The 22392-nt window shown below is 43.9% G+C and overlaps 2 protein-coding genes across 2 annotated transcripts in view; both read left to right on the top strand.

The window, feature by feature from the left end:
* LOC146672983 (uncharacterized) overlaps positions 1 to 12520 on the top strand; it is a 28149-nt gene extending 15629 nt beyond the window's left edge. Inside the window, exons 2-6 of the mRNA XM_085400916.1 lie at positions 231 to 1112; positions 5252 to 5509; positions 5760 to 6194; positions 8855 to 9259; positions 11942 to 12520. Coding sequence (XP_085257042.1) covers positions 231 to 1112; positions 5252 to 5509; positions 5760 to 6194; positions 8855 to 9259; positions 11942 to 12398 — 2437 coding nt within the window. The 3' untranslated portion in view covers positions 12399 to 12520. The remainder of the gene's footprint in view (positions 1 to 230; positions 1113 to 5251; positions 5510 to 5759; positions 6195 to 8854; positions 9260 to 11941) is intronic.
* Positions 12521 to 14664: 2144 nt separating this feature from the next.
* On the top strand, positions 14665 to 22138 carry LOC146672984 (uncharacterized). The gene is made up of 10 exons (XM_085401429.1): positions 14665 to 15105; positions 15522 to 15980; positions 16056 to 16319; positions 16428 to 16682; positions 16766 to 17014; positions 17146 to 17403; positions 21004 to 21306; positions 21400 to 21669; positions 21791 to 21874; positions 21997 to 22138. The coding sequence occupies exons 1-10, from the start codon at positions 14822 to 14824 to the stop codon at positions 22061 to 22063; spliced, it is 2493 nt and encodes an 830-aa protein (XP_085257555.1). The 5' UTR covers positions 14665 to 14821; the 3' UTR covers positions 22064 to 22138.
* The last annotated feature ends 254 nt before the right edge of the window (positions 22139 to 22392 follow it).

Below are 22392 nucleotides of genomic sequence, written 5' to 3' on the forward strand. Positions count from 1 at the left end.
AGACAGAGAGCTAAGCTAAGCTAGCGAAACAGTAAATACACAGTGAGTGAATACTTTGGCTATAAATCAGGTAGTGAGTACACAGAAAGTGTGCTTCGGATGAAGCACGTGAAGATTATACTATGAAAGAAGAATGTATTTAAAAGTTGTTAATTAAATTGCTAAGCAATTAAGCTACTCAGAAACACCACTGTGGTTCAGCAGGAACAGGAAGTGATACTCTAACGCAGAGCGAGCGAACACCAAGTGACAGCGCCACCAAGAGAGTGGTGCCACGTCCCCATGTACGCCCTGATGGTGGTCGCCTGCTTTAGCTTTGAGGGCTCAGATTTCTCTCCACATCCCTGCACAGTTACTGAAATATACCTCAATATCCTCCATTTCTGCAATCAGAGAAATGTTTCCAAGACACCTGAAAATGAAAGTACTAAATGGGATGCAATACTGTCTTTATCTCAGGCAGCTTTTTGTGCAACAGAAGGAAAAAATGTGAGCCTAACATCACTGCCCAAACTAGACAGCTGTGCTAATTTGGCCATTTTGAGCAGGAATGTAATTCAAATCAGCCCAACTGTAAAGAAACCCTTGTGTGCCTTTCTCCACTACACGGTTCAGGAGTTTTTTGCAGCTCTGTGGGTCTTAAAGGATCCAGAGAAGACCAGATGTGTTCTACAGAAGTGTCTGGTTCAGGGCAGCAAACACATGAAACACTTGGTCCCTTTCCTGTGTGGACTGTTGAATGAGAAGAACACTGATTTGTTAGAAGTTCTCCTTCCTCCTCAGCAGCTCAGAGACACGTCTGACTGGTTCTTCAAACACTTGGTGACCACCTTTGTAGGTTGCAGTGACAGTGAAGACTGTGAAGTGGACTTAATGTTCTTATGTCAATGCCTCTATGAGTCTCAGTCACCTGATGCCTGCCTCTGCCTCCTGGATAAACTGGACTACTTTATTGATGTGAGTGGAGAGACTCTTGATCCTCAGCAGTGTTGTGTTCTGGCCTATGTAATCAGCCAGAGTCAGGAGAGGAAAATAGAGCTGAACCTGGAGGATACAACAGTATCAAAACAGGGAATGAGGCCTTTGCTGGGATGCCTCAGCAAACTTCAAAGGTAAGTGAGAACATTTAGATCTGAAGTTAAAGGGTTCTGTACATCTGTTTTTAATATTTTAAATGTAAAGCATTCAGTGATTTAGAGCAGTATGTGTTTTTCTTAAAGTGAAAAATGAAAACATAGTAGTGAGAAGGATTTGTTTCAGCTTTGTTTCATCATGTTTCCAGTGAGTTGTAGACAGCAGAAAGTTTGTACGTAGTCTTTAGGTATTTGGTAACATTATTCTTTAGTCTTGATGCATATACAATAATCCAGGTGAGGGGATCCCAGAAAGCTAACTAACTTTACCTGGACTTTTGTCATTTGAATGAGAGATTTTATTACTTATTTAAGACGTTTTCAGTCTCAGCTGAAGCACATTTAACTTGTAAACTAGCACCACTGCATCACACTGACCCATGGTCTCATAATTATTGTGAAGTTAATTTCACGATCAGAGGCCATGAGCAGTGCTAAAGACAACCCAAAGTAAGGTTAGAGTAACAGACCTATCTCCCAGATTAATGCTGTGTTCATTTGTAGCTGTTACTCCTGAGTTATCAGGCAGACACGTATAGCTTTTATTCTCGAATGAGAAACATACTGCCTTTGTTACCTTGTGTTCAGTTAAAATCCACTAAGTCAAAATGCCTCACCCTCTAGTTCACATATAAACATAAATATAAGGATTTCCTCTACAAAAATGTGTTTAGATAAATTTTGATGTTGTTAGTCTGCTAGTTCAATACAGTTTTCTCATTAAAGTACAATCAATTATACACTGAACAAAAATATAAACGCAACACCTTTGTTACTGCTCCCATTCCCCATGGGATGGACGTAGAGACCTAAAATTCATTCCAGATACACAATATAACCATCCCTCCCAAACAGTGGTCACAAATCAGTCCAAATGTGTGGTAGTGGGCACATCTGCTATATTGAGATAATCCATCCCACCTCACAGGTGTGCCACATCAGGATGCTGATCTGACATCATGAGTAGTGCACAGGTGTACCTCAGACTGCCCACAACAAAAGGCCACCCTGGAATGTGCAGTTTTGTCTCACAGCAAAATGCCACAGATGCCACAAGCAATGAGGGAGCGTGCAATTAGCATGCTGACAGCAGGAATGTCAACCAGATCTGTCGCCCGTGCATTGAATGTTCATTTCTCAACCATAAGCCGTCTCCACAGGCGTTTCAGAGAATATGGCAGCACATCCAACCGGCCTCACAACCGCAGACCTCGTGTAACCACACCAGCCCAGGACCTCCACATCCAGCAGGTTCACCTCCAAGATCGTCTGAGACCAGCCACCCAGACAGCTGCTGGAACAATTGGTTTGCACAACCAAACAATTTCTGCACAAACTGTCAGAAACCGTCTCAGGGATGCTCAACTGCATGCCCGTCATCCTCATCGGGGTCTTGACCTGACTCCAGCTCGTCGCCGTAACAGACTTGTGTGGGCAAATGCTCACATTCGATGGCGTCTGGCACGTTGGAGAGGTGTGCGCTTCACGGATGAATCATGGTTCACATTGTTCAGGGCAGATGGCAGCTGAGAATGTCCCAGTTCTTGCATGGCCAGCATAATCACCGGACATGTCACCCATTGAGCATGTTCGGGATGTGCTTGACCGGCGTATACGACAGCGTGTACCAGTTCCCACGAATATCCAACAACCTCGCACAGCCATTGAAGTGGAGTGGACCAACATTCCACAGGCCACAATTGACAATCTGATAGACTCCATGCGACGATGTGTTGCACTGCATGAGGCAAATGGTGGTCACACCAGATACTGACCGGTTCTGGGTCCCCAGACCCCCAATAGCGCAAAAAACTGCACATTCCAGGGTGGCCTTTTGTTGTGGGCAGTCTGAGGTACACCTGTGCACTACTCATGATGTCAGATCAGCATCCTGATGTGGCACACCTGTGAGGTGGGATGGATTATCTCAATATGGCAGATGTGCCCACTACCACACATTTGGACTGATTTGTGACCACTGTTTGGGAGGGATGGTTATATTGTGTATCTGGAATGAATTTTAGGTCTCTACGTCCATCCCATGGGGAATGGGAGCAGTAACAAAGGTGTTGCGTTTATATTTTTGTTCAGTGTAAATATTAGCTCATCTCCTGAACACAACAAACAAGCTGACAGTGAGTCAAAACCTTTAAGATTTAAGAGAAGTATCTTTGTTTTTTAGTTTCTAACCAAACAGCAAGACCCTAACACGTCAGCAATGATCAGTCCATTAACCTCCTAACACCTGAACTCTTTCATGCATTTTACATTTCTTTTTGCTCTTGTGACTTTATAGTAGAACACTATACAGTCACAATTGAGTAATGATGTACAAAACTCTTTATTTGGTGTCTGAACACAGCAGCATTTTTCCTGAGTACAAAAACAAAATGAGAAACAACAATTGTGCCCCTTTGAGCGACGTGGTTCATTTGAAAGAGCAAAACTTAGTATTGTTGTCTAGGCAATAGGGCTGCCACAAACGATTATTTTGATAGTTGACTAATCAGATCATCATCCACTGGACGTAAAACGTACAGCTTATTGCACCAGCAGCATCTGCTCTTATATAACTATCATTAGCTTACAGCTTTAAGTGTTTAAGGTCTGTGCAAACTAAAAATAAAGACAAGATGATAGTTTGTTAAATTTCAATGAAGTTTGCAGATTGTTTCGGTGAAGTTTAATAAACTCCTTGCTATCTAAAATATAACAGGACACCGGAGTAAATTCTCGAGCATCTCACACTTCTGATGATCAGCTGTCTGCTTGACCTTTATTCAGCTGTGTAAAAACTATAACTTTAATCTCAGCCAAACCGATTTACTCAGGAACAAATAAGATACTAAAAAAAAGCCAAACAATAACATTTTTAAATTATCTAAGTGACTTATATATCATGTTTAACCTGAGTAGGCGGTGGGTTTGAAAACGATTTGCTGGGAGTCCGGTGTTCTCACGGCTCTAGTGAGCCTAGCCCCCGGCTAGCTATCGAGCTGGTGGGTAACAGACGTCTCCGAAAACGTCGGAGCGCTTTTGAAAATATGTGGTGTCTTGATAAACTGAGCAGATATTTGAGGTTTACACAGCTACATTCTCGCCTGAAAATATGTTAAACGTTTATTTTGTGACCCAGAAAGAATAATAAGAGTAATATTAAAACTAAGTGGCTGCCGCCATTGTTGGAAACTGAGCTGGGCCGTGCTATGAATTCTGGGACACAGCTTCTTCTTCTTCGGGGTTTAACGGCAGCTGGCATCCTTGTACATGCAGTGCTGCCCTCTTCTGTTTCAGTCCGTTATTACACTCTTAAATCCTACTACTTATTCCTGTGTCTTTTGCGATCTTACAAACCTTCAAACGACGTGTCGACTATTAAATCAGTCGTCGATGATTTTGATAGTCGACGTAATCGTGACTAGTCGACTAATCGTGGCAGCCCTACTAGGCAACCAAAATGTGATGTCCCCATCTGTGGACGCCACATCCTAGGAGGGTAAAGTTGTCCTTATAACCAGAGATAAAAACTGCTACAAGAGGTAAATTGGTATTAAACCCCGATTCTTTTGTCCCCATGATAGAACAGAGAAAATCTGACTCATAGTGGTCAAAACATTTTATATTTCTTTTTATTCAATCATCTTCCAGAAGAGAGAGCCCTGCACAGCCCCAAAAGCCAGCTGCAGGATCTCTAACATTTGAAGCTCCACATGTGTCTTATATGGTGTTATTTCTGTAGACAGAATGATTCTTACATCCTGTTCAAACTGCGGTGACTCTGCTGACTATATCTGTTCGTATTTTGAATGTACATTTTACACTTGTTTAAGATTTACTTTCTAAACCTTGAAGGCTGCAAACTCACATCAGCTCACCCATCTCTTTATATCGTATGCAGAGTCAATCCTCTTAAGCCTCTGGCAGCTTTGCACAAATTAGGAGTTTTGCATGAAAAAAGGCGAACATGGTTCTTCAGTTTCAGCATGAATCTACACAAATAGACTATAATAATATAATAATAATAATAATAATAAATAATCATATATAATATAATAATAGTTCTCAGCAGCTGATTAAATGTGAACTAATGAATTTCTCTACCAACCTTCCAACTGTAGGAGTGACTCCTTGTCACGCCAGCTGTGGACCATTTCTCTTCTGACTGATGGGGACGTGGATTACGTGAGTTTACTTGACTTCACTGAGAATCAGCTGCACCTCCCAGTCAACAGTGAAACACAACTGTATGACCGAGCTGTGAGAGTCCTGCAGAAGAGGAAGAGGAAGGTGAAAGTCTGCCTTCACTGTGATCACAGAGTCTGTCAAAGTGCGAGCTCGTTCCTCTTACACCATTTACCCCACATCCACTCACTCAGGCATGCTCTTTGGTTTTACTTATTAAACACTCAATGTTTTCATGTGATCTTCAATTGTGGTTTAAAATCCAGTTGAGTTACTTTATAGAAATAATTAAACCAACTGTAGTACTGACCTTATGGTTTTAATGTATTTTTAATGCTGGAGATATTTATCCGAGACATATCTAGGACGGTATCAGTGCTGCTTGTTTCTGTTTGTTGTGCTCAGATCAAATCATCACATCGTGTTTCCTTTTCTTTCTTCCAGTTTCTGTCAGTCATCAGGAAATCTCTCAGATCAAACTGAGTTGTTGATGAATCTCTTCATTGTAGCAGCAGAGAGAGAACAGAGGACAGGAGAGAAGATCCTCAACATGCTATCATCAGTCTGCTCTTATCAGACATTCCCTCTTCATTCTCATTACAATGACAAATATCAGTGTGACTTCCTGTTGGATCTGTGCTCCCATGTGAAGGACTGTGAGACTAAAACAGGTCTGAGTGTCCTTCCATCATTACAGCCAGTTTTCCAGTCAGCTTCTGCAGTCTGGTCCATAAACCTCTCAGAGAGAAAGACCTCCATCCTCCTGGAGCTGCTGAAACTCCAACCAGAGAAGAAACAAGTGGAGCTGACAGGCTGCTCACATGGAGAGAGTGAAGTGAGGAGTTTGCTGCAGTGTCTGCCTTTTATCTCACAGCTCAGGTAAATAACATGCTCTTCACACAATAAAGTCTGTCTGTCAATAAATGAGTGCTGAAAATAATTCATGAAAATATTTTAGCTCTATTTGACAATTTAGTTGCTGCTTGATTGAAGCCAGTTTATAGAAATGAGTCCACAAATTTGTAACGTTTACCTTCAACAGTTTTTTAACATGTGACAGTTTGTCTGTGAGAATAAAACTGCACTTAGTGACATTTACAGCATCACTAAGACCTCCTGGGAAAAAAGCTTCATTAAAAATATTAATAAAAGTTGTACTGTTAAGGTATTTATGTGTTTCTGATGGGCTTTAAAACAAAACAGCATCAAGCAGCTTTCACTGCAGAGGGAAACAGTTTGAGTCATCCAGGATGTTCAGCTTCAGCCTGCATTTGGGGCCTCTCTTCTCCACATCCACACAACGACCATTCATACGTTATTTCTGTCTTCTTCCACACAAAGTAGACCCACTGATTTCACCTCCATTAATAAGAAATATTGTTACATTAACAGGTGACACAGAGCTATAAACAATATGTAACTATAACAACACAGGCAACACTGTTGCTGCATCAAAGGAGACTAAGCGATGCTGGTAGCAATCATTAACATGTCAATGAATGAATGAATGAATGTGTGTGAGCGCTCTGTGCTGCAGTTTATTTGTAAGCTGACAGCTGCACATTAAAGCTGTGACACTTTGACCTCGATCCACTTAAACATGAAAGGTTACTCGCTGCATTCAGCTCTGACACACAATCTGGTGAAGGAGTTTGTCACCACATCAAAGTGACGTTCATGTTATCATGAGCTCCAGCTCAGAGCAGACTGGACATAAAAGACTCAGAGAAAATGTGTCACTTACAGCTGATTTTAATCTGACACTGAACATAACCTGATCTACACCAGGCTGTGTTCAGCATCTGTTACCATGGTGATATAGCCAGGTACAGAGAGCTAGTCTGGTGAAACTAAACACTGACAGGAGGCTCAACGTGGCCACTAACATGTAAATCTTGTTGTTTAAGACGTTTCTGAACCAGAAAATATTAATTGAGTCTAATTTTCAAAGTAAACAAATCTAAATCTAAATGAATTAACTGTAAAATGTTAGTAAATATGTGATTTCCACGTGTGTGATGTGAGCAGCAGGTGAAGCTGCTGTTGTAGATGTTGTTGTTCCCCTCTGTGTGTTTCTGTATTGTTGATGTTTAGTGTTTTGCTGCTAACACTTTATAACAGCTGCACACTCTTCAGCATTAGTGTTAGTTAATACTTGTTTCATCATTTATGAAGCATTACTCCTCCTCAGTATGTCGTTCATAAACATGGATACACATGATGACGTTTTGCTGAAGAGGCTCAAATATAACATGTTCAATGACAGCAGTCTGATACTTTTCCAATGATGGACGAACACTTTATAAAGTTGTACATGTGTTACAGATATTCCTGAGTTAATTCAGACAGTTACTGGTTGTTAGTGAAGTATGTTGTGTGAGCTGGTCTAAAGTGAGGCCCATCCATGGCTTCCAAAGCATTTATCACATAACCTGAAAGCTCAGCAGGACCTGGAGACGCCAGCAGGTCTGAGCTGTCTTCATGACAGGAAAAGGAAAACACACAAAGTGATACAGAACATACAAATATTGATCACACAGTGCAAACATAACTCACTGAAGGTTTGCAGAATATTAAATGAGCAGGGCCAGAGTGTGAGTTTGAGGCTTTAAGAGAGGAAGAGACTCACTGAGCAGCTGGAGCCACTCAGAGCTGTAACTTCAATGTCCTGAAACTTCTTCTATCAAATCAAATGTGAATGATCACAAAACACTAGTGAATATTTCACACAGCGTCACAGACGAGTGTAAACAGCACGAACACAGTGTTGATATTGAAGCGATCAAGGCTACTTTAGCTGCTCCCTCATCACAAGGAGTCACCTGATGATGCAGGAAAGTGTCTCTGGGATGTTGAAGAGTTTGGAAGTTCTGTCGTTGGCTCCTCTGGTTTGTAGTCAGTCAGTTTTAGTAAAGACGTCCAGTCAGGTTCACTTCCAAAGTGCTCCTGAGTGAAACACAGCAGCTAAGCTGTTTGGTGCTGTGCTTTCACACAGGTGAACTCAGGTGAAGGCTGAAAAAGGGGGCGTGGCCTCCTCGTCTGGCACAGTGAAAGCTCAGAGCAGCTGCTCAGGCTAAGGAGGTGATGAGGTTCAGAGGTGGCTCGCCATCTCCTTCATCATAGAGAATCCAACGCAAACAGCATTTCCTGTCATAGAAACATTGTAGAAAACAGACGTTACTGCATTAAACCAAGAAACACCAGGATTCAGTGACCATAGCAAATATAAAATCTAAACTCTCCAAATACTCCGACGTACATGAATAATACAACACTGTATTACAGCTGTTCTCACAGTGTTCTACCTTTTTACAGCAGTGACATAATTATTTGATCCTCTGCTCAATTTATGAGTTTGCTGACTTCCAAAGAAATAAACAGACTCTGATTTTTATCAAAGTTTCATTTTACTGAAGACAGAAAATCAGCAAAGATCCAGATTAAACTCACAAACATTGCAAAGTGTGTCAGCAGTGTGTGGTTGTTTTAATGCAGCTCACATCAAATCATCACTGAATGTTTCCTTCTTATTGTTCCAGAGTTGATGCTGAGACATCAGATGAAGACCGAACGAGGATCTTTGTGAGTCTGTTCTGTGCAGCAGCAGAGAGAGAGCAGCAGACAGGAGAGAAGATCCTGGAGCTGTTAGCATCAGTGTGCACATACAAACACAGTCCTCTTAAAGAGAAATGGTGTGACTTCCTCCTGGACCTGTACTCTTATGAGACTAAAACAGGTCTGAGTGTCCTTCCATCATTACAGCCAGTTTTCCAGTCAGCTCCTGCAGTCTGGTCCATAGACCTCTCAGAGAGAAAGACCTCCATCCTCCTGGAGCTGCTGAAACTCCAACCAGAGAAGAAACAAGTGGAGCTGACAGGCTGCTCACATGAAGAGAGTGAAGTGAGGAGTTTGCTGCAGTGTCTGCCTTTTATCTCACAGCTCAGGTAAGTCAGATTGTATTCAGAAGCTTAGTGAAGAGTTTTGATGGAGAACATGCGTTCACCACATGCAGTATACACATAGTATATAGTTACTTTACAAAGAAAGCAGAAAACAACTTTTCTATTCATTTAATCTTAAAGTTAAGTTTTTACCGTCTCTTCTTGATTTAAAGAAGCTTCTAAAAGTGGAATTTTGAGAAATTTCTAAAATATTTGTGTTTTCTTGTTTTTATGAGGATTAATAAATTAGTTATGTGCTGCAACTGAGATGATATGTTTCCCTCGTTTATGTTATATTTAACATGGAGCGTCATTATGTACAGGAAACATGGACCAGATGGAGTCCATCAGCAGTGTGTGGCTGTTTTTATGCAGCTCACATCAAATCATCTTTAAGTTTCCTTCTTATTGTTCCAGTGTTCTTCCTCTGAGGTCACGTCTCCATGAAGCAGTGATGTTCTTTGTGAGTCTGTTCTGTGCAGCAGCAGAAAGAGAGCAGCAGACAGGAGAGAAGATCCTGGAGCTGTTAGCATCAGTGTGCACATATCAGACATTCCCTCTTCATGAGAGACACATGGATGAAGATTATCAGAGTGACTTCCTGTTGGATCTGTGCTCCCATGTGAAGGACTGTGAGACTGAAACAGGTCTGAGTGTCCTTCCATCATTACAGCCAGTTTTCCAGTCAGCTCCTGCAGTCTGGATCATAAAGCTGTGTCTGCCTTTTATCTCACAGCTCAAGTACACGAATTCTTCTTTACATGATTAATTCTTCAGAAGACGAGATGCTCCCTGAAGTCAGCAGTGGAAACATTTTTCAGTATATGCATTTTAATATAATTGTATAATTGTACAGACGGCTGAAGAGTGAAGCAGCTTGATCATAAGCAGGCTTTCTTTGTGTGAGCTGGCTTGATGAAAGCTAAACCTGCAGTCAGAGATGACAGCTGTGACAATGTGGGGGAAACTTTGTGTTCACTCAGCTTCAGTCTCTGTCCACACTCACATAAAAGGAGGCCTTTGATTTGCTATTTCTCTCTTCTTCCACACTAAATGGACCAATCGAATGCCGCCTTCATCAGTCACAAACATGAGCACATGAATGGATGATCAACATCTGTGAAGAAGTGAATGAATAGATGTGTTTGAGCGCTCTGTGCTGCACATTAGAGCTGTAAGAAATATTTGTAAAAATTATTATTGAAAAACTATTTTAATAGTAAGGCAATATGAGCAGTGTTACAGGCATAGCCCTAAAGACGGGAGCCTCATGGGCAGTGTGGTCCGTGCAATTCTGCAGATTTACTTTCTTTTTTTTAACAGCGCATTGTGTTGTGCATCCTGATTTGTTGCAGACCATTATCAATCAACCTTGAGCCGTGTCTCCTGTCCAGTACAGAACGAGTTCAGCTTGTCAAATTTACATAAATCCTCGAGCAGCAGTGCTGTATGTTTGTAGGGTTTCTCCCCCACAAACACAACAATGTCGACGAAACCTTTTGCACCGTCAGAGGCTCCTGTGGTAGCTCCCAAAAGGCTGAGGAAGACGCTAACTATGGCACCAAAAGTTTGACTTCTGCACATGCTAAAGGAAGCTAGAAGTTACCGCATTCTTCAGATTATAAGACGCATTAAGCAAAGCCAAACAGTCAGAGGAGTCAAACTTGACTCATTCTTCTTGCTTCGTCTACTTCTGTACCATTGATTCATTAATGTTGAACTCTCTGCAGCTGTTCCCATGTTCTGAAAACAGGGTTTGATCTTTGGCTTCTTCTATAATACTGGACTTATTTTTCTAACAAGGTTTGAACTTTGTGTTTAAACAAGCGAGAGAAGAGTGAAAATGTTCATACCTGTCTGAGGAAAGTGTACAGCTTGTAGTGAGGTTATTTACAGCCTTCAAACATCTATAATAACTTTAAAAAATGAAGCTGACTACTGTACAGATTTCACCTATCGCGGGATTTTTTAGAACCTAACTGCCGCAATAAACGAGGGTCCGCTTTAAACATAAAATAATGATGCCTCTGCCTTTAAATGGGGGGACAGTAACTGTGTGTGTAAGTGTGTAAAAACTGCAGATAGTGAGACGTGAAAAAAGACGCACAACTTTTGACGCTGCGTGATGAACCCCGTATTCCTCGTCCACGTAAATGCAAAGAAGGAGTTTAAAAAATCTCAGTTTTAGATTATTCAAAATGCCGTTTACGTGTGAACGAAAGGCCCAAACACATAGAAAAAGCTGTACAGGTGTGGACAGAGCTTAAGACGTAGAAGATTATTTTATTGCTACCAGTAAATGATTGCATTTTTACTCTTATTTGTTTCATTGTTCACTAAAGGTTTTAGGTTTGAAATAAATTTTAAGTCGAGTTGGTTTTGGTCTGGTGAGTAACCTTCAGTAATAGTAATAAATTACACAGCAATGAGACATTAATGTAGTTGTAAAATCTTGATAATATATTAAGTAATCCATAGTATTCAGAATACGTTGCAAAATACCTTTTGGGGCATGTAATCTGTAATCTGTAATCCGTAGTGGAATACATTTGAAAACTTACCTTCCCAACACTGACTGTTTCATTATATACAGGACACACATGGACAACTGCATCAGCAGTGTGTGGTTGTTTTTATGCAGCTCACATCAAATCATCACTGAATGTTTCCTTCTTATTGTTGTAGTGTTTTTCCTCTGAGGTCACGTCTCCATGAAGCAGTCAGGATCTTTGTGAGTCTGTTCTGTGCAGCAGCAGAGAGAGAGCAGCAGACAGGAGAGAAGATCCTGGAGCTGTTAGCATCAGTGTGCACATATCAGACATTCCCTCTTCATGAGAGACACATGGAGATGTATTATTATCTGAACCAATATCAGAGTGACTTCCTGTTGGATCTGTGCTCCCATGTGAAGGACTGTGAGACTAAAACAGGTCTGAGTGTCCTTCCATCATTACAGCCAGTTTTCCAGTCAGCTCCTGCAGTCTGGTCCATAGACCTCTCAGAGAGAAAGACCTCCATCCTCCTGGAGCTGCTGAAACTCCAACCAGAGAAGAAACAAGTGGAGCTGAGAGGCTGCTCACATGAAGAGAGTGAAGTGAGGAGTTTGCTGCAGTGTCTGCCTTTTATCTCACAGCTCAGGTAAATAACATGCTCTTCACATGAGTCAAATATCTGTAAGAGAAGATTTGCTGTGAAAATAACTGATGGAAATATTTGAAGCTCCATGAATTGTAAAGTGATGATTTTGTCTTGTGCTGCCTGTTTGTCATCAGCATCATATGTTTGACCTCATCTACATGGATCATGTTATAAATGTATTCAGACTCTGTCATATTTCAGAGGGAAACGTTCTCAGTCCATCCCTGTGTTTCACTGACGTGTTCAGCTGTTTGTTGCTATGAAGTTTCATATTTTCTATAAATATCAGACGACTTTTAATGCTTATCAGGATCTAGAATAAAGACGTTCTTGATAGGTTTGTAGCTTGAACCTATTCGCTGGAACGTTGAGGACAATATAATTACACAGCAAGCAAGACACGAAGTAGGCAAAGTTCTTCATGTTCCTCGTGCACGGGAGAGAACCGGACAAACGGCGTTCCTTCGCTTGACCCCAGTTGCTCTCGACCGTTCCCCCGTAACACTGCTCTTTTATTGAGGTCACATGAATATGCATAGGTTCATTAACATACGACGTCTACATACAAACAAAGAGTAACGTGTGCGTGTGCGTGCGTGTGTGTGTGTGTGTGTGTGTGTGTGTGTGTGTGTGTGTGTGGGGTCAGAGTGTGACTCCATAAATGACTTCCCTAAACCTGCTGGTCCTGCAGTTCATCTAAACCAAAGGCACTTAGCCTAAAACAGACACAGCCACGTTTATCCTGCCATAAAACAATAAGAAAATGTACGACCTCTCCCATACTCCCAGGATGTAGGTGTGCACACAAAGTTTGCAGACTATTAAGGATCAAACCTCTACCAATCTACAACTAATTATAAAACTCTAATCATATATAAGTAGATATTTCTAAGCATAAATGACAATCAATAATACAAAACCTGACAGTTCTCATCAGAAAGGTTAGATTTATATTTGATAGGATCATGTGACTGAGCTCCTGCTGCAGAGTGTTGGAGTGCACACATGCCAGAAACATCCTTTACACCTGAATCCATCATCGCCATGGAAACAGCATGAAAGCAAACTCAACGAGTCCTTCAGTGACGTAACTCAGTAAATGAATGAGTTACATGAAGCTGGACTTTATCTCTGCCTTTGTTTTACTGAGCATGATGATGATGATGGTGGTAGCAGCTCTATAGTGAGCAGATGAAGATGTCAGACAGCAGAGAGGTGTGTGATGTGAGCAGCAGGTGAAGCTGCTGTTGTAGATGTTGTTGTTCCCCTCTGTGTGTTTCTGCATTGTTGATGTTTAGTGTTTGACTCTCTAAAGTCAGACAGCGAACAAAATAACAGTTACAGTTCAGAACGCAGTGATTTCACACACAGGCTGAGTGTTTGTGTTGTGAGTCAGTAACTGTCTAAGAACACTGTTCAGCTGCTCTGATGGAAGATGGCTTTAAAATGGACTTTCATTATATACAAGATGGAGTCCATCAGCAGTGTGTGGCTGTTTTTATGCAGCTCACATCAAATCATCTCTAAATGTTTCCTTCTTATTGTTACTGTCATGAATCGCTGTGCGGCAGGCAGGAGTTGGACCCAAAGTGCAGGACTCACAGACTCAGGGAGGTGAACTCAAAACTCAGCTTTATTTGCTGGCAGGGAAAAAACATACAAACTAATCTAAACTGGGAACTTGGAAAACTCACAGAGAGACACACAGGGAGATCCACACAGCATGAGGGACGACGCGACACTGACTCAGAGAAATACAGGGTTTAAATACACTGGGAAGTAACGAGGGGAATGAGACACAGAAGGAGGGCACAGCTGGGAGAAATCAGGACTGACGAGACAAGCAAAGCAGGACGCATTCACATGAGACACGGACCATCAAAGTAAAACAGGAAGTATCACACAGAGACGCGAACTTGACACAGTGGAGACAGCAACTAAGAAATACAGAGACATAAACCATAAGGCAGAGGTCTAAGAACCAAAATACACAGGGAAATACTCAGCTGGGAACACAAGAGACTAGACTAGAGAGAGTAACAAAAAACCAACCATGAGAACATAATGCACAATGCAGAGTGACAGAAAACAAGAAACTCAAACATGCAAAGACACACAATTACACAGAACAGAGGGGACACAGAGAGACATGAAGGGCAAGGGATCAAAACTAGAAGCCATAGAATAAATCACACACAAGTACAATAATACAAAAATCACAAAGAACTAAAAACGCTGGGTCAGGAGACCCAGGACCGTGACAGTTACAGTGTTCTTCCTTTGAGGTCACTTCATCATGAAGCAGTCAGGATCTTTGTGAGTCTGTTCTGTGCAGCAGCAGAGAGAGAGCAGCAGACAGGAGAGAAGATCCTGGAGCTGTTAGCATCAGTGTGCACATATCAAACATTCCCTCTTCATGAGAGACACATGGATGATGATGATTATCAGATTAACTTCCTGTTGGATCTGTACTCCCATGTGAAGGACTGTGAGACTAAAACAGGTGTGAGTGTCCTTCCATCATTACAGTCAGTTTTCCAGTCAGCTCCTGCAGTCTGGTCCATAGACCTCTCAGAGAGAAAGACCTCCATCCTCCTGGAGCTGCTGAAACTCCAACCAGAGAAGAAACAAGTGGAGCTGAGAGGCTGCTCACATGAAGAGAGTGAAGTGAGGAGTTTGCTGCAGTGTCTGCCTTTTATCTCACAGCTCAGGTAAGTCAGATTGTATTCAGAAGCTTAGTGAAGAGTTTTGATGGAGAACATGCGTTCACCACATGCAGTATACACATAGTATATAGTTACTTTACAAAGAAAGCAGAAAACAACTTTTCTATTCATTTAATCTTAAAGTAAAGTTTTTACCGTCTCTTCTTGATTTAAAGAAGCTTCTAAAAGTGGAATTTTGAGAAATTTCTAAAATATTTGTGTTTTCTTGTTTTTATGAGGATTAATAAATTAGTTATGTGCTGCAACTGAGATGATATGTTTCCCTCGTTTATGTTATATTTAACATGGAGCGTCATTATGTACAGGAAACATGGACCAGATGGAGTCCATCAGCAGTGTGTGGCTGTTTTTATGCAGCTCACATCAAATCATCTCTAAATGTTTCCTTCTTATTGTTCCAGTGTTGCATATGATGGGTGTTCAGATCCTGATGAAGCAGTCAGGATCTTTGTGAGTCTGTTCTGTGCAGCAGCAGAGAGAGAGCAGCAGACAGGAGAGAAGATCCTGGAGCTGTTAGCATCAGTGTGCACATATCAGACATTCCCTCTTCATGAGAGACACATGGAGGATGATGATGATGATCTGAAGCAGTATCAGAGTGACTTCCTGTTGGATCTGTGCTCCCATGTGAAGGACTGTGAGACTGAAACAGGTCTGAGTGTCCTTCCATCATTACAGCCAGTTTTCCAGTCAGCTCCTGCAGTCTGGATCATGAAGCTCTCAGAGAGAAAGACCTCCATCCTCCTGGAGCTGCTGAAACTCCAACCAGAGAAGAAACAAGTGGAGCTGAGAGACTGCTCACATGAAGAGGGTGAAGTGAGGAGTTTGCTGCAGTGTCTGCCTTTTATCTCACAGCTCAGGTAAATAAGTCGTGATGATTTCATTTGCAGAACGTTTCCAGCATGTTCTCTGATCCCATCTTCGCTGTGTTCCAGCTGTGATCCAGAGTTCTTCCAGAGTGTGTGCACATCCATGTCTGTAAGATCCAGAGAGGAGGCCCAGCAGCTGGAGTCTCTGCTGCAGCTGCTGGGCTTCCAGCTGCTGCTAACAGGAGCGTTACACAGGAAAAGCTGCTGGTCTGTGGGGAGAGTTCTCAAACTGTGCGGCTCTAAAGTGGATCTCATCCTCACACCCAGCAAGATGTCTGCCAGAGGAGGCGCTCTGCTCTTCAGACACACAACACAACTACACAGTCTGAGGCAGGAAGTGAAACCATGACTCTCTCCTGCTCTTCTAACATCATTTCTATGTGAATCTTTAGTTCTTGGTGTTCATCATTTCTGCTCTTTCGTCTCTTCGTTCTTCAGGCTTTCCATCGACATGTCCTTGCTGCTGTCTCAGTGGGTAAGAAGAGGCAGAGCGGCCCGTCGGCTGGCTGTTGAAGAGCTTTCTCTTGTGCCTAAGAAAGCCCGACCATCACACAGAGTATTGTTGAGGGCCGTCAGTAGTTTGGCTTCCCTGCTGAGATACTGGACAGTCGGACGGTTAGACCTGACTGAGACCTGCATCCCTGCTCAGGGTCTCATTGCACTGCTGCTCCATCATGGTCCTCTGACAGTCAAGTAAATGTCTTTCTGAACATCACAGGACAAATAAAATGTCGATTTTTACTTCAAAGCTTATTTTATATTGATGATCTCTGCAGACTGAGTGAAGAGAGCTTCCAGCAGCTTCTGTCTCTCCTCCATGAAACCCAGGACAAGGACTTGACGTTGTCCTTCTTGAGTAAGGTTGGTGGAGACCTGACCTCCTGCTGCCTGAGCTGGGAGCTGCTTCACTATCTGCTGCAGCAGCCGTCGGCTCCGACCATCACTGTGGACCTGAGGAAGAGCCTGTTCTTACAGGAGGAGACCACACGTCTGCTTCCCTTTCTGGACAGGATTGTGTTTAAAAGGTGCTGAATGTGGTTTGATCTTTTACACAGTTTCTGCTGATTAATCAGGAGGATTTGAAATGCTGTCTCATCTTTAATCAGCACTTCATGGATCCTTTAAACAAAGTTGGAAATAAACTCTTTGTTTTCAGGCCCAGTCCCAGCTTTGTGATGAGCTCCATCAGAGAGCTCTACAGAGCTCACGACAGTCACGCTGTTCCCAGTTTGCTGAGGTCACTCGGTCATGTGATCAGCCTGAGCTGCAGACAGCTGGACTCAGTGGACTGTGCTGCTCTGATCTTCATCCTCAGACACGGAGACGGAGTCAGACTGAACCTGCTGTGGACCTCCATACCAGCAGGGGGAGTAGAGTCCATCCTCCTCATGCTGGACAGCGTTTCTCGTCTCAGGTCCGATATTAGAGCTCGTTTCTCTGTGCTGCACTGTGTGATTGCTGAACAACACACTTTATTGTAACATAATGACATTGCTTCAAAAACAAGCTAACATTTTACTGTTAGTGTGGAACAGATTACATGAACAGTTGAACAAGAAACTACAAGGAAAGTTTCAAACAGCAGGCAGAGTGAACATCATTTAAAGGTAGAGCAGTAATAATAACAACAACAGCAACAATAACACATTTTATTAGTGGGCGCCTGTCTAACAACCCAGGGTCACCGTAGCAAACACAGAACAGGAAACAGGATCAAACAGTAACTGGTTCATGTTGATGTTTACAGACAGTAAGCTGGTTTGAAGACGGCTTTGAGTTCAGTTTTCCTGGAAAAGAATTCCAGAGCCGCTGATAGTGGTGCTCATAGTGGCGACATGTACGAACAACAATGTGGTGAAGCTTCCTATCTTATATATCATAGTTGGAAAGAGACGATAATTACACTCTGATGACACAAACAACATTTTATCACTATGGTATGTGTTCTTTAATGATGACCAGATGTTTATTTCACTACTTATCATCGAGGGTTTCATCACAGATGCCCCGCCCCCGACTGTTGTTTAGTCTCAGAGATTCACGCAAGCTTTTCTTTAGCATTAGCCCGCTGTCATGGCAACAGTGAGAGCCGTTTGTTGTATTTTAATCCAACACAAACTTTACTAAACAACAAAGAAATTCAGACTAATCAAAAGTTTTTTTGTTTTTTTTATTTACACCCAAGGGCCGACTTATCGCTGAACACACTGCAGCTTAGCATTAGCCGTCCTGTTTTTAGATGTCACACAATATTCATGAATTATTTACAAAGTTTACAAATGTCAGCTTTGCAATTTCTCATTAATTATACAGATAATTGTTTAAAAATATATCCATCCATCCATCCATCCATCTTCATCCGCTTTATCCGAGGCCGGGTCGCGGGGGCAGCAGCCTAAGCAAAGAGGCCCAGACTTCCCTCTCCCCAGCCACCTCCTCCAGCTTATCCGGGGGAATACCAAGGCGTTCCCAGGCCAGCCGAGAGATATAATCTCTCCAGCGTGTCCTGGGTCTGCCCCGGGGCCTCCTCCCGGTGGGACATGCCTGGAACACCTCACCCAGGAGGCGCCCAGGGGGCATCCTTGTCGGATGCCCGAACCACCTCAGCTGGCTCCTTTCGATGTGGAGCAGCAGCGGCTCTACTCTGAGCCCCTCCCGGATGGCCGAACTTCTCACCCTATCTCTAAGGGAGAGGCCAGCCACCCTTCGGAGGAAGCTCATTTCTGCCGCTTGTATCCGCGATCTCGTTCTTTCGGTCACTACCCACAGCTCGTGGCCATAGGTGAGGGTAGGGACGTAGATCGACCGGTAAATTGAGAGCTTCGCTTTTACACTCAGCTCCCTCTTCCCCACGACGGACCGGTGCAGCGTCCGCATTACTGCAGCTGCAGCCCCAATCCGTCTGTCGATCTCCGGCTCCCTTCTCCCATCACTCGCGAACAAGACCCCGAGATACTTGAACTCCTCCACTTGGGGCAGGAACTCATCCCCGACCCGGAGTGGGCACTCCACCCATTTCCGGCTGAGAACCATGGCCTCAGATTTGGAGGTGCTGATCCTCATTCCCGCTGCTTCACACTCGGCTGCGAACCGTTCCAGTGCGAGCTGGAGGCCCTCACCCGATGAAGCCAACAGAACCACATCATCCGCAAAAATCAGAGATGAGATTCTGAGGCCACCAAAGCGAAAGCCCTCCGCCACTTGGCTGCGCCTAGAAATCCTGTCCATAAAAATTATGAACAGAACCGGAGACAAACGGCAGCCCTGGCGGAGCCCATCACCCACCGGGAACGAGTCCGAGTTATTGCCGGCAATGCGAACCAAGCTCTTGCAATGGTTGTATAGGGATCAAATGGCCCGTAGCAATGGGCCAGACACCCCATACTCCCGCAACACCTCCCACAGGACACCCCGAGGGACACGGTCGAATGCCTTCTCCAAGTCCACAAAACACATGCAGACTGGTTGGGCAAACTCCCATGCACCCTCAAGTATCCTCGAGAGGATAAAGAGCTGGTCCAGTGTTCCGCGACCAGGACGAAAACCGCATTGTTCCTCCTGTATCCGAGGTTCGACTAGCGGACGAACTCTCCTTTCCAGCACCCTGGCATAGACTTTCCCAGGGAGGCTGAGGAGTGTGATCCCCCTGTAGTTGGAACACACCCTCCGGTCCCCCTTCTTAAAGATGGGGACCACCACCCCGGTCTGCCAGTCCACAGGTACTGCCCCTGATCTCCACGCAACATTGCAGAGGCGTGTCAACCAGGACAGCCCTACAACGTCCAGAGCCTTCAGGAACTCGGGGCGGACCTCATCAACACCAGGGGCTCTGCCACCAAGGAGTTGTTTAACTGCCTCAGTGACCTCGCCCCCGGAAATTGGCGGGTCATTCCCCTCATCCCCAGACTCTGCTTCCTCCTTGGAAGACGTGTCAGTGGGATTAAGGAGGTCCTCGAAGTATTCCTTCCGCCGCCTGACAATTTTCTCAGTCGACGTCAGCAGCGCTCCGCCAGCACTATACACAGTGCAGGTAGAGCACCGCTTTCCCCCCCTGAGACGCCTGACGGTTTGCCAGAATCTCTTCAAGGCAGTCCGAAAGTCTTTTTCCATGGCCTCTCCGAACTCCTCCCACACCCGAGTTTTTGCTTCAGCCACTGCCCGAGCCGCATTCCACTTGGCCTGTCGATACCTGTCGGCTGCCTCCGGAGTCCCACAGGCTAACCAAGCCCGATAGGACTCCTTCTTCAGCCTGGTGGCTCCCTTCACCTTTAAAAATATATTATTGGAAATAATTTTGGTGAAGTTTACAAATGAGGCCCAAACATTTCTGGTGATCTTCAGTGTTTCCCAAACTGCAGCCTCTGACTTGTTGCTTCTGATTTGTGTGTCTCATTTGTGGTTTTACCAAATGGTATCATCAGCGTTATTGTCATTTTAATCTTAGTGAATTAAAATTGGTCGAATTAACAATTTAATTGTATTAATTATAGTTATTATCAAGTGTTGTCATTACACCTCCTGGGCTACTTTTATCAGCTGCTCGAACAACAAGCTGAAGGCTGGAAATCACAAGTTTGTCTGCAGACACATTTGAACTGGACCCATTAAAATAATCTGCTACATGCTGTGTTTCTGTGGCTTCCTGGACACAAAGGAGACATTTACTCTTCATCACTGCTGACAAATGATGCTTTTAATCTGATAAATGCAGTAAATTATGAACAACGAGTTACCAGATGAACAGAGTCCTTATTCATTTAAAGCTGTTATCTGTTAACATCCACCTGCACAATCAGCCCAAGCAGGGAAACTGGGCTCAGTGTGACTTTGTCTTAATAACATGAGTGCTGTGCATAAATCCAACATCTAATTACAATAATGTGTCTGCTGCTAGTTCATAGATGCTGTTCTTAAAATCCTTTAGTTTTAAAGATCAACACATTTTATTGAAGCCAGCAGTTTGTTTGCAGCATCTATCATTTGAGATTTTCTGTCTCCATGCGTTTCTTTCCAGTGTTGACAGGAACCAGCTGCTGAGGTTCATCCACTGCTGTGCTGCCTGTGACGTCCAGCAGGAGGCAGCGTCAGGCCTGCTGAGGACTCTGCAGCACAGCTTGGATCTGTCCTGCTCCTCCTGTGTGGAGCTACCGGAGGAGGATCAGACTGAGCCTCTGAGTCTGACTGCTGATGACTGCAGGGCCGTCTCCACCATCCTGACACAGGGCAGCCGGGACACACAGCTGGACCTGCGAGACTGTGAGGTGGAGGACAGCGTGCTGGACCTGCTGTTTCCTGTCCTCCACAGGGTCCGCCTCAGGTGGGAAAGACCACCGAAGAGTCTGAACCAGAGAGAACCTTGTTCACGCTGGTGTTGATGCATCCTGACAGTTTCTCTGTTTGTCCTGTTTAGAGTCAGTAACACTGTCCTCCTCCAGCTGCTGTCTCTGGTTCCTGTGAACAGTGAGAGGGACGCAGTGAGGCGGGCGGTGTCCCTGTGTACAGCCCTGGGTGGAGAGCTGGATCTCAGTCACAGCACGCTGGATCAGAGGGTCTGCGGGGCTTTGGTCCAGATGCTGGACTCGTGTGAAGGGCTGACAGAGCTGGACCTCAGTCACTGTCAGCTCACTGACCAGCTGCTGCTCCCTCTCATCACACATCTGCACAAAGTCCAAGTCCTAGAGTGAGTGTCACACACTGATCCTCCTGTGGGAGGCACCAACAACCATCAGCCTGTTCACACACACTACAGTAATATAATGTGCAGCGATCAGTTAGAGCCACATGTTGTGTTTGTGTTACAGTCTGAGTCACAATCAGATCACTGATGCTTCGACCGATGTGTTACTGCAGCTGCTCTCCATCAACCCCTCCATCCACTGTGTGCGGTGAGCCAACATGAAGGAGTTTCTTCTCAGACTCTGAGAGGAATCATTCACAGCCTGAGCTCACGTGGATTCATGTTGTTCTGTGTGAGTGACGTCTGCTCTCTGCTTTGGTCTCTTTCTAGACTCTTCAGCAACAACATCGTGCACAGAGCAGCCTTCAAGGAGCACACGCAGTTTGAGATCTGGTGAAGCGCTCGCCATCATCACCATCGTCATTATCATCATCCTCCTGGTCATCATTATCATCATGGTCGTCATCATCATCATCAGAGCAGCCTTCAAGGAGCACACGCAGTTTGAGATCTGGTGAAGCACTCGCCATCATCACCATCGTCATCATCATCATCCTCCTGGTTGTCATTATCATCCTGGTCGTCATCATCATCATCAGAGCAGCCTTCAAGGAGCACACGCAGTTTGAGATCTGGTGAAGCACTCGCCATCATCTTTAACATCGTCGTCATGGTCGTCATCATCAGGGAGATGTAGTTTTATGGTCTCAGTAAAAACTCTCACAA

The sequence above is a fragment of the Rhamphochromis longiceps genome, linkage group LG3 (assembly GCF_057381845.1).
Source record: "Rhamphochromis longiceps isolate RC_006_pf linkage group LG3, R_longiceps_female_GT1.1, whole genome shotgun sequence".
Classification (NCBI taxonomy): Eukaryota; Metazoa; Chordata; class Actinopteri; order Cichliformes; family Cichlidae; genus Rhamphochromis; species Rhamphochromis longiceps.

Coding starts and splice junctions, on each gene's coding strand:
- LOC146672984 (XM_085401429.1), top strand. CDS start 14,822: ATGGATGATGATGATTATCAGATTAACTTCCTGTTGGATCTGTACTCC. Junction 16,683..16,765: donor CATGGTCCTCTGACAGTCAA/GTAAATGTCTTT, acceptor TGATCTCTGCAG/ACTGAGTGAAGAGAGCTTCC. Junction 21,307..21,399: donor CTCCACAGGGTCCGCCTCAG/GTGGGAAAGACC, acceptor TGTCCTGTTTAG/AGTCAGTAACACTGTCCTCC.